This window comes from Syngnathus leptorhynchus, chromosome 1 (genome assembly GCF_054491065.1).
Source record: "Syngnathus leptorhynchus isolate UIUO chromosome 1, UIUO_Slep, whole genome shotgun sequence".
Lineage (NCBI taxonomy): Eukaryota > Metazoa > Chordata > Actinopteri > Syngnathiformes > Syngnathidae > Syngnathus > Syngnathus leptorhynchus.
The window spans coordinates 6,036,306-6,048,176 of record NC_141195.1 but is presented as its reverse complement, the minus strand read 5'-3'; the positions used below and the strand labels follow the sequence as shown (position 1 = coordinate 6,048,176).

Sequence of the window (11,871 nt, the reverse complement as noted above, 5' to 3'; positions counted from 1 at the left end):
TAAGTTCCCTACACACTCTTGAAATGACAAATTTGCTGAATTTGTTTGGGGTTATTCTTAGTTCTTAGTAGTTCTACCGTTTAGCTAGTCTCAGTACTAAAATAAAGTTTTAAAATATTGTTTACAAAATTGCACCCATGTAAGTACGTATAAAATAGCAACAAACACATGTTAAGTACAGCTCAGATGTGAGTGTGTATTTCATATATTTTAGAAAAAGCAATGCAAAAAGACATGAGAAAAGCAATGCAAAAAGACAAGAACTCACTGTGAGTTTTTTTTAAAATTCTATTATTTTTATTTATTTTTCGGTCGTTGTCTTTCTGTCTACCTAGTGCTCGTGGGCTGCTGATACAAACCCAGCGATACAATTATGAAATAGTTGATAAAAAGATGAGTTGATGGTTTTGCAGGACTTTTCGTGCACGCGCACGTGGCGTGAGCGAGCAAAGGAGGCTTGTCCTCCACACTATCACCCCGCCCACCAAGCAAGACTCTGACGTAATCTGGCAGCAATGGGAACTCGAGCGAGCGCTGGTGAGTTTCTGCAAACCAATGATATCGCTCAATTCTGCCTTGTCACTAGAACAGGGAAGTAACGCGCCGACCCGGTTTGCTGCTGTTCTCGTGTATGTTCATTATCCCGCAAACAAAGTGTGTTCTGTTGCGGCGCGTTAGTCTTCTTCAGAACGGGCACGTAGGTAAGACTTTGTTTGTGTTGAAATAAGCTTTTGCCGAGCATGTGCTTGCTAGCTTGGAAGAAAACAGCTTGTGTTGTCATAACAGCCCGTGAAGCTAAGCATTGATGACACGGCCATTTCTGTTATTAGTGTACGCGGTTGGCAGTCGGCTGCAAAATACCTCACGCCAAACAAGTACCGCTGAAACCCAAAATTGCATTGTCTTACTTTTAACGAGCCAGCGTTAGCATTTGATTTCAATGAGGGGAACCCGAATGATGGACAAGATACGTCACCTATAAAGGTGCTCAGCGGAAAGGTTGATCCCTGCTTAATACTGGGATTTGGGGGAGGATTTGACTAATATCATTATACTACTTTGTCTTGGCTATTTGTAGGAGTTGTAGTGACTGTGAGAGGGTTAGTTCGTTGAGCCCAAACCCACGTGCTGTCTGTTGTTTTAGTACCTGCTATTTGTCAGAAGCGACTCAAGAAAAAAATAAGCTCAGTAGACCAGGAAGTACTGGAGAACTTTTTTACTCATCACTTTAAAGTGGAGGAATTTCCTGCACCGCCACTTTCTTATGGACGAGGAAGTCATTTTCTAATAGTACAGCATTCCTATGGCATGATACAATCTATCCAAAGCCGGTAAAAAGTCCGGACACTGTAAATCAGTAATTCGTGAATTAATCAAGAAAATACATTTTTGAATGTTTGGGTTTCCTGTTTTTCTTTTAATTAATCCCTTTCTGTTTGTCTTTTTAAATTATTTTTTTTCCATCAACAGATAGAAAAAATACCCTTGAAATTTCGATAATGAGTAGAACGTACAGATACTGGTGTTGAAATGTAGAGAGCATGGTTGTTTCATTAAATTTTCCATCTATCCATCCATTCTCAGTTTCACATGCCTTTGTCTTCTTTGCTTTCTTTTTGTAGTGAAAATGAGCGCCATTCCCCTCTCTCGCTCTGAGGTGTTCGGGGAGCTGAGGAAGGAGCTGCACAACGATCATGAGTTCCGACATTCCGACGTTCATGTATTTATCATCATGGGAGCTTCGGTGAGAATTGAAGTGTGACCAGCTTTTACTCGGATGAAACTTTTGGGTCACTTGACAAATGAGCTCGGTATTCAGTGGTTGAACCTGGTTTTCACCTATTTGTGTGTTGTTGTTTTTTTTTTTTTAAATCTCTTCTCTTGTAACACTCTAAAAGGCCACAGGATGGCACCAAAGCTCCAGTTAACAGGAAAGTAGATTGCATCCCATCTGAGAGACATCTTTGGATGTTGCAAACAAGTGAAATTTAGCCTGGGTTGTTTGCTGGGTTTTCTAAAATCACCTAATCTAAAATCTATTTATTTTCATGAGTAATACTGAAAGATGAATTTGAAATGTCATTTGGGGTTTGATATCGTAATTTGGACATACTGCATCCTAATTTAATGATCTCTTAACCAGTGCTTTCCAGATGTGCACTTAGGTAACCACTTAGGTTAACTACAGTGGATTGAATAAATCCATTTGTACAAATAGATGTTTGAAATAGTATGTTGTAAGTCTTCAAAAATACCAAAGAAGTTGCACGTGACCTGATTGAGGAAATGTTGAAAGTGATTTCACTGAGCTTCTCCAAACAAAAAGGGTGGCTCAGTAGTCCAAGGTTTCGAAAGCAACACCTCAAGGTTCCTCTTAGCTCAGAATTTGGATGATGTTGTCCATTCTGCAATGTCACTTGAGCCATTTGAAGACCCTTGAAGGCATTGTTGACTATTTTAACTCTGGAAGTTGGAATGACTGACCATTTCAGAATGATAAACAAAAGAGCAAAAGTGATCTGTGTAGCTAGTCATTTGTGGATGAAAGTGGGGTCAAATGTTTTGGTCAATATGGCAGTAAGTTCCATTCATCATCATGATTTTCATTTTGTCATCACTGGTTCTCTTTTGCTAAAAAGGAAAAGGAAAAAATAACACTTGCACTCGCTGAAGTCTCATGATATTTGCTGACATCTCGTGATGTCACAATTGATTATGGCTAATGTTCTCTGAACTTTGGATAACTTTTCTGGTTTGAAAATTAAACATTTAACTTTTGAGCCACATTTTTTCAGTTTTGAGTTGAACGCCAAACTGAGTTACATCTCGTGATGTCACAATTGTTTATGGCTAATGTTCTCTGAACTTTGGATAACTTTTCTGGTTTGAAAATTCAACTTTGAATTTAAACGTTTAACTTTTGAGCCACATTTTTCCGGTTTTTAGTTGAATGCCAAACTCAGTTACTTTTCGAGTGCTGGACTTGAGTATCACGGAATTCGTTAAAACCACTGCCACCTGCTGGCCAGAAGAGGAAGCGGAGCGACTTGATTAACTGAGGTCGTTTGTGGCCTTATGAAATGAAACTTTAAAGGTCCGTTTTGTTTTGTTTGTGCAGTCAAAAGATCACTTTCTCTGCTGCGTAAGGATATAAGTATTGCCTTTCAGGGTTACCACTTCACTCTTTTGCTTTGTTTGCTCTTGGTTGACCTGTGTTTTTTGCTATGTCATTGGTTTCTCAGCATTTTTCTTTCAGGCTGCTCTACTAGCAGATAAATGGAAAGCATGTGTTGTTTCACTCCAGTTGAACCTGTTTACTGGTGTAAATGCTTTTATTTCATTGATGCTTGTTGGTCACTCTACTAATCATAACTAACAAAAGTAAAGATAAGGTTAGCAAAAGTCTTGAAAGTCTATAAATCATTGAACTCATTTTGAGCATTTTCCCCTTTAGCCATAAGAATTTATTTTTGCACACGTTTCCGCTAGAGCCCGTGTTTGTGTTGTTGAGTCATTAGTTCAGCGGAGCAATCTGCACAATATTTTAAATTCAACATTACTTTTGTGTGTTTGGACCTGCAGGGTGATCTGGCCAAGAAAAAAATCTACCCAACTCTCTGGTAAGTCAATGTATAACCTTGTAAAAGTAATATTGAAAATAGCAATGCCACGCACAGTTCCATGGTCGACTAGCACTCCTCAAGGTTCTGAGTAACTACTGAAAGTTGTCTTCCAGGTGGTTGTTCAGAGACGGTCTCCTCCCGGAGAAAACATTTTTTATCGGCTTTGCTCGCTCTGACCTGACGGTCGACGCCATCAGAGCATCCTGCATGCCGTATCTTAAGGTAGCAGAGTTCTTTGTAAGAACGGAAATGTCACCTGGTTGTGATTCACCGGCATTCTATCTCCCGGCCTAGGTGACCGACTCTGAAGCAGATCGCTTGTCAGTCTTCTTCAGCAGAAACTCGTACATAAGCGGAAAATACGCAGATGAAGATTCCTTCGTGAATCTCAATAAACACATCCTCACTTTGCCGGGAGGACCCGACGCAAACCGGCTCTTCTACTTGGCACTGCCGCCCACAGTCTACCACGATGTTACCAAGAACATCAAGCACCACTGTATGAGTGAAAAGTCAGTGCGCACTCCTTTATCGTTTGTGTGCGACCGGATGTTTTGAAGGAAATAAACGTAAAAGATGTGTTCTCCCATCTGGTTTTCGTAGAGGCTGGACCAGAGTGATTGTCGAGAAGCCGTTTGGACACGACCTTCAGAGCTCCGAAGAGCTGTCCGCTCACCTCTCTTCCCTCTTCACCGAAGACCAGATCTATCGTATAGATCACTACCTTGGCAAGGAAATGGTGCAGAACCTTATGGTGCTCAGGTAAGAAATAACAAATGTTGCATTTTTGGGTGTATTTGAAAATTCTGTCATTTAGGATGCTCAACCATAGAAAATACATACAATGACTTTCGGATGTAACTAATTACGGTCACAACAGTATCTGAATTCGTTTTTCAGGCAATGCACTTTGACGACACTGCAAACTATAAACTTCTCAGAATTGACTTTGGATCTGACATCATAAGGCATGATCATGTTTATCTGTTCTTAAATCAAGGCATTTGTTTGAAAATTGGTTAACCAAAAGCGTTCATTCAACAGAAGGAGCTTGCTGTCATGAACAGCTGTGTGCCGTGCCTTTGAAGAAAGCCTCCATGTGATGTTGTTACAGATTTGGAAACCGCATCTTTGGACCAATCTGGAATAGAGACAGTGTGGCCTGTGTGGTCCTCACATTTAAAGAACCGTTTGGCACTCAGGGAAGAGGAGGCTACTTTGACGACTTTGGAATCATCCGGTGAGTTTCCGCCGTGTTCACCGGTGAAGAGATGTGATTAGGTCACATGATCAGCTCTCATAATAATCAGCGTGATCACGTGCTGCACGGCAGGCGTCGCAGCTTCCTTTCTGCAATCTCTCCCCTTCTTTGTCCTGATTAGAGATGTCATGCAAAACCACTTGCTCCAGCTGCTGTCTTTGGTTGCCATGGAGAAACCAGCCTCCACCAGCTCTGATGATGTCAGGGACGAAAAGGTGCGGTACTCGTTGTTCTTATCGCCGTAATGTGGAATTTCATGATTGATTCTTATCATGTTTGTTCTTCTCAAAGGTCAAAGTGCTGAAATGCATCAATCCAATTGTAATGTCAGATGTGGTGCTGGGTCAGTATGTGGGTGACCCAGAGGGGGAAGGAGATGCCAAATTGGGTTATCTCGACGATCCCACCGTTCCCATAGGCTCGACTCAGTCCACATTTGCCACAGCTGTGCTCTACGTGCACAACGAGCGCTGGGATGGTAAAGTTGTGCGGCTCTTTCGAAAACATCCACGCTAACAAATCTATCGCTCGCATGTATCCTGATCCAAATTTCTACGCCTTCCTCAGGCGTTCCTTTCATCCTCCGCTGCGGAAAAGCTTTAAACGAGAGGAAGGCCGAGGTGCGGCTGCAATTCACCGATGTCCCCGGGGATATTTTTGGAAATCAGTGTCGCCGGAACGAGCTGGTGGTCCGCGTGCAACCCAACGAAGCCGTCTACGCCAAGATGATGAGCAAGAAACCCGGCGTATACTTCTGCCCTGAGGAAACTGAGCTGGACCTCACCTACAAGAGCAGATATAAGGCACGCGTTGACGGCTTTTCATTCGTGCTACCGCGCGTTGCAAATAAGCGCTCGACCTGGCAAAACAAAATAATTGTTGTATTTTGTAGGATGTGAAGCTACCAGATGCCTATGAACGTCTCATTCTGGATGTCTTCTGCGGAAGTCAGATGCACTTTGTACGCAGGTCTGTAGTCGACGCTACCACCTGAAAACTCTTTTTAGAGACGTTTATGGGCATTGAAGCTGTTTGCGTGCCTTTTTTTTTTTTTTTTTTAAATAGTACATTGAAAGATTCTAATGCCTCTACAGTGATGAATTAAGGGAAGCCTGGAGGATCTTCACTCCACTCCTTCATCAAATAGAAAAGGAGAAGCCAGAACCTATCCCTTACAAATATGGAAGGTTAGTCAGAGTTTTTATATCTTCAATTGGAAGTAAAACACCCGAAACACCTTTTGACTGTCACCCCTCCCTCCTTTTTTTTTTTTTAGCCGGGGCCCGGCAGAAGCAGATGACCTCGTAAAGCGAGTTGGATTCCGCTATGAAGGCACTTACGTATGGGTGAACCCCAACAAACTTTGAGTTAGGAAATGGATAGAGAGAATAGTTTGAGGGGCGGTGCGCCAAGTTTGGTGAGTTAGTGTGTCCGATGCGCTTTACAGTGTGACGCGCTTCCACTCGGTGGCTCTGGGTATTTTATCTCAGGTAAATAGTTTTTTCCTCTGAGCCACTTTGTTAGAAGTGTGAGCAATTTAACAAAGCTGACAATCAGGACTTTATCCCGCTATGTGATTGGTTGTGGGGAACATTTAAATTCACTTCACTTTGGAAACTTTTTTTTGGACATAGTCTGATCAACATGCTCCCTATCATTCATTAACGAGGCAACTAACACATTCACTTAAGTCTTATATCAAACCAAAAAGGATGGTAACCGCAGCAGAGTGGAACACAGGAAGGACTGGACACGAGCAAAAACCTAATCATTGTGATTGTAATACCACAAAGCTTTGATTGCATTTTGTTGATCGCATTTAGTTGGACATTTTTGCCTTCTCTGCCTGTGGCCCAAAAAAAACAATGGCTCTTGTAAATAGACACACAGGAGAGTGCAGATCGTTTTCTCTTTGCAGCATTTACAGCAATGTTTACATATTCACACTTACTGAAGTTCATTCCATGTATTCCATATTCTCGAAATCATGAAGCAGGTCTACACGTCAGCTTTGATTGTCCTTGTAATGCCCAACAGTGCGCTGCTCTTTTCTGCACAGTCATGTCATGCTAGCAATACCGTATTAGGTAATAAACTACTTATGCTTCTTGATGAGCATGTTTCAGAGTAGAAGTTTTATTTCAGTTGTAATTGATCTCCTATTTTGGAAGTTTCAACATCCGCATTTCCTACTTTGGTGCTTTATGTAGTTGTAACTTGGATAAATTATGATTCCACCAATGCCTAGATAGTCATTTATTCAGAGATAAATGTTGACATAACATTTAAAAATGCAAGCGCTTAGGCAGTCATGTTAACAAATGGACGGACATTTCAGAAGCAAGTATTTGCTTAGCACAAATTGGTGCACTATCCGAGACTTAATGTAGCAACCGTGTATTCAAAGGCACTTGCGTTTAGTAAAATCCGTTGCCGGGCGTTTTTAATATAAAATACAAGACAGGAAATGATTTGCGGACACTAAAAGCTACAAAGACATGAAGTAGGGTTACATGATGATGCAATAACGTCAAGTAACGGGACAGGTGTCCATTGGACGGCATTATTATTATCATCATTCCCCCTCACTCCCAACTAGTTTTATCGATCTTGTCCATCTCTGTTGGAAGTTTTAATTTGAATGCATGCGTTTATGTCCCATAAATCTGGCCAAATCACCGTTGACAGCCTCCTAGTGGTAGAAGTCAAGTATGACATTAAGAGCCTGGATTTGGTCAAGATCTGAAAATCTTTCAAGCTTCAGCATGATTTCGTGAAATGAAAAAGCACTTGAATTAAGGCCGAAGCGGTTGACAAATGTTATGCAGCGTCTCCATGGAGTGAATACGAGGGCCACTGCGTTGCGTCGCGGCTGCAGAGTGACTGGTCGCCTCACGTTTTGGATGAGTAACAGATGACGGAAGTGGTAACGCTTTTCATGTAGAAGGCACTTGGTCAATGTTTTTGCGTTTTACATGTGCTCTGGATGGTTTTGCAAGCAGCTGATGAACTCTGCGACTGGATGGCCTTGGTAGCAGATCTGATAGACAGCATTGAATAGTGGGAACCTGATGGAGGGAACAGTTTGCAATGAGTGTAAAAAAAATTAGGTGGATGCCATTTGGTTGTCCCAAGTTGGGTTGCGTGTTTGATGCTTGGCTTACTTGTCCACCAAATTTTTATGCTTGAGGATGAGATAAACCTCAGCCGCAGTCGCCGGTCCTTGCAGCTTCTGACCGTTCAACATCTCTTTCTCAAGCTCTTCAATGGACTGACAGAAAGAAAATGACGTTTTGATAAAAACTCGGACACACTTGAGGCGTATTCTTCCCACTCACCTTTCCCGTCTTTACAAAGGCCTCGGCCACTTTACGATTGCGCCCACCGTAGCAGGTGGTGATGAGATCGGCGACGCCGCAGCTTTCCAGAAAGGTTGCAGAGGACACGGGGCCGGCAGTGCAGAAAATACGGGCAAATGCGATCATCTCCATCAGACCCAACCGAATTACTGCCGCTTTTGTGTTGTCCCCGAAACCCAGACCGTCACAGAAACCTGCTCCCACGGCAACAATGTTCTATACGATACGGAGAGAAAAGCGCCAATGTTATTTATTATTACACAATACTTTCTCATGAATTCAATGGATATTTAATGTAACAATTCTACATTCACAATAAGTACAAGTTAAAAACTGGTAATGTGGTAAATGCTAATAATGTCAGCTGACAATTTGTGCAGAAAGCTCACCTTTAAAGCGCCACAGATTTCCACCACATCGTGCTCTGGCACGACAGTCACGCGGAAGTTGTCGGTCTGCATGAGTTCCTTCAGCAGAGCCCCGTGGTTTTCATTCTTGCATCCTGAAAGGTAAAAAACCCAACTAAGTTCTGAAAGGAATGATTACCAGAGCTAATGTTTCTTTTCAGCTATAGTTTGTCTTAAAGCAGACGCAGGCTGTATTAAATGTGACACAAACTGCGGAGATGTGAATCCAAACAGGCCTGCTCTTTCGCTTTACAAGAAAACAAATGGCGGATTTAACAACCTATGCTTAAAAGTCAAGAAGATCAATTTAGAACCTACCAAGAACATTTTCTTCAAGTTACTTTCAATGTTAAACACAGCTCTCTGTTTTGTCTCCCTTCCAGCATGAATAGCTGCTTTAAAATTGCAGCTCGAGGCTCTTACTACATCTGAACTTTGATTTCTCTCCACAAGGCTTATCAACTCTGTAAGACATTCCATATTGAAATTAATTGCACACACAATAGCCATCTAAAGTCTGATAACAGAAAAAGTAAACATACAAATAATTAACTTTGAAAAAGGAATTAAGTCTTATCCATAATGTTCAAATATGTGGTATGAAAAAAACACATTCAATAAGGCTGGACAAGCAAACACTTTGGGAGTGAGGCCTACAAAACAAGCCCGAGCAATAAATAAACACTAACCGATGGTGGTCTCACAAAACTTTCCATCCGCTACTTCGTTGGCAATGTTGGCCCCCATCAGCACACTCATTGCAATGCCGAGCTTCTCTTGGATCACATCAGAGATGAGCTTCAGTCCATTGGGCCCCTCGTCAACACCCTACAAAAGAAAAAAAAAAAGGCAACCGCGTGTAAATGTTATTGCGTACCCAATTGAGAAGTAGTAAGCAGTAATAGCGCAAAGTCAGACCTTGATTAGAGATATGCCAAGTGCGTCACTCTTTATCTTGCCCTTCATGGCGTCGCAGGCTTTGGCAATGAACTGATGCGGGATGACAAACACCAGAATGTCTGCATCACCGGCTGCCTCCACCAGGTCTGGAACTGCCAGCTGAGGACAAATGACATTGAGGCATTTATGTGATGTGCTATCAAATCATCTACATAGTAGGAAGTAAAATGTGCATTCTAACAAGCGTCCATGCAATAGCAAAAAAAGGCCAAAGCAATATCCCACAAATGTTTTGGTAAAGGATAAGAAACCAATATGGTCTTACCACATTTGCTGGTAGCTTGTGCCCAGGAAGGTACTTCACATTCTCATGGTCAGTGTTGATCATTTCAGTCAGTTTGCGCCCATTCACCAACTCCTCAAACACCCACATTTTTACCGCGCTGTCAAATTTGGAATTCTGAGCGGCATTGGCACCGACTATCTTGGCAATGGCAGAGCCCCTGTGTTGTTCATAATGTAGAGTTAGTTTCTGACTTGACCCCAACATATTTCGTTCGTCACATAACAATTTTGTTGGTGTGAAGGTCCTTAATGGAGCACTGATTAATATTAAGGGCCACCAAATGGAGACACACGTCTGAAATACCAAATTTGCTCAACCTAAAAATAATGATATTCATCCATGTGAAGACACTGATCATGTTGTTGTTGGTTTTTTTTTTTTTTTTTTTTTTACAATTTTTACAAGTTCCACATCATAGATATTTTGTTAAGTTTCCATAATTATGAAAAAATCTGCACAGATTTAGGTGCAGAAAAAGGATTAATTTGCATCTCTGATTTAAAAAAAACTTAGTAAAAATGTTGATCAGTGTTATCAGATCAATATACACGATCGCCCGTCTAACCATGAACAAAAACAATTTTAAAAATGACACCTCAGTTGCATATTGGAATCTATAATTGACAGCTAAGTTGTGTGTAAATGTATACTGTACTAACGATCTGTGATGTATGACGTCATATAGAAGGTCGAGTCAGGTGCCAAAAAAAAACTACCAAGAGTAAGCAAAAAGGCAGCGTGCGAAATAAAAATAAGCAAATGACAGCCGTTCTGACCTCTCACTCTTTTTTGAACGACAAGCTCAAATGAATGGCGAAGTACCACAGCGATCTTAGCGAAGCATATGCTATGAGAAAAGCTGCTGGTTAGCTAGCTGTAGACACCGGGTCGGCCGGTGATGCTAATAGGGCTAACAAAAGTAGCACCGGGGAATACAGTGGAGACAGACAGCCACGCGTTTTCAAGTCAGCCCGATCCAGCACTTCCCTCCCTCGCTCTGTAGACATTGGAGCATCGCCGCTACTACTTGCCAATTTCCAGATCCGATGATGCAGACTTTCTTCGCGGATGCCATGGTGAAAAAAGCAAATCGATGAGTAAGTGCGTGAGTGAGAGAACTCTTCGCGAGGTTATGCAACAACGCTCAAGCAGCTGCCAGCCTGCCAAATGTGCACGATGTCCACTAGCCGTGCACTTCGCATGAGGGGAGACTGTGGACCGCCCCATTGCTATCGACGCTCCAACCCCGCTTGGTCATTCATTCATCCATTGAGTCCGCTACGAGGTCAATGGGCTCAAAGTAACTCGGGCAAAAGTCTCAGCTCGCTTGTTTTTATTATCCGGGTTAAAAGAAAAACATTACCGGAAATAGTACAGTCCTTATCAGAATCAACCCGTCATCATGAAAATGTAAAATAATCATAAAACGATAAGGTGTCCAAGTCAAGGCCCAGGGACCAGATCATTTTATGTGCCAAATTATTTACATTGATCTTGACGCAGTTTAAAGGGACATGGTAGTAAAATCATCCCAAATAAACCTTTAGACGTTTATTTCCAATAAATATTCACAAAAACGGATCATTACACAAGCAACCTACCCTTTGAGGTCATTAAAACAGTAGTATTCACTGCTGTTAAACATGTATTTAAAGTCTTTAAATACGATGGATTTTCCCCGCCAATTTAATTCAGTGATTGAATTCATCATTAATTCAATCTTTTCATTCTCTTCTGCGCTTGAAATCACAATTGAAAATCTGCGTGATTACCAAGTTGATAATATTTTATAATACATGGACTACTAATGATGGCTTTGAAATTATTTTCATTACTTTGCCTTTAGTTGGTCAATTTAATGGCGCTTTTAGAACTCAACAAAGAATTATAATATCGTATTTAATCCCTCAGCAGATAAGGTACTTAACAGTCGTGCGTATTAATTCTTACTTAAATATAAACTGCGCATTGAAAG

The 11,871-nt window shown here is 41.5% G+C and overlaps 2 protein-coding genes across 5 annotated transcripts; one reads left to right on the top strand and one right to left on the bottom strand.

Annotated features, from left to right (window-relative positions):
- Nucleotides 1-540: 540 nt before the first annotated feature.
- g6pd (glucose-6-phosphate dehydrogenase) lies at nucleotides 541-6,999 on the top strand. Of its 2 annotated transcripts, none has more exons than XM_085906998.1 (13): nucleotides 541-701; nucleotides 1,623-1,744; nucleotides 3,583-3,620; nucleotides 3,737-3,845; nucleotides 3,918-4,135; nucleotides 4,227-4,385; nucleotides 4,738-4,863; nucleotides 5,006-5,099; nucleotides 5,176-5,362; nucleotides 5,452-5,687; nucleotides 5,777-5,853; nucleotides 5,979-6,071; nucleotides 6,161-6,999. In XM_085906998.1, exons 1-13 carry the CDS (start codon nucleotides 632-634, stop codon nucleotides 6,249-6,251), a joined length of 1,620 nt encoding a protein of 539 aa, XP_085763124.1. In that variant the 5' UTR covers nucleotides 541-631; the 3' UTR covers nucleotides 6,252-6,999. The 2 variants fall into 2 exon arrangements, with proteins under 2 accessions (XP_085763124.1, XP_085763131.1); XM_085907005.1 differs by having other exon boundaries at nucleotides 564-697.
- LOC147061576 (glycerol-3-phosphate dehydrogenase [NAD(+)], cytoplasmic) lies at nucleotides 6,911-11,233 on the bottom strand. Of its 3 annotated transcripts, none has more exons than XM_085907027.1 (8): nucleotides 10,928-11,233; nucleotides 9,876-10,053; nucleotides 9,569-9,709; nucleotides 9,340-9,478; nucleotides 8,633-8,745; nucleotides 8,223-8,459; nucleotides 8,049-8,155; nucleotides 6,913-7,952 (listed from the first exon to the last, which is right to left on the bottom strand). In XM_085907027.1, the coding sequence occupies exons 1-8, from the start codon at nucleotides 10,969-10,971 to the stop codon at nucleotides 7,856-7,858; spliced, it is 1,056 nt and encodes a 351-aa protein (XP_085763153.1). In that variant the 5' UTR covers nucleotides 10,972-11,233; the 3' UTR covers nucleotides 6,913-7,855. The 3 variants fall into 3 exon arrangements, with proteins under 3 accessions (XP_085763144.1, XP_085763153.1, XP_085763162.1); XM_085907036.1 differs by lacking the exon at nucleotides 10,928-11,233 and adding an exon at nucleotides 10,556-10,894; XM_085907018.1 differs by lacking the exon at nucleotides 10,928-11,233 and having other exon boundaries at nucleotides 6,911-7,952; nucleotides 9,876-10,896.
- Between the last annotated feature and the right edge of the window lie 638 nt (nucleotides 11,234-11,871).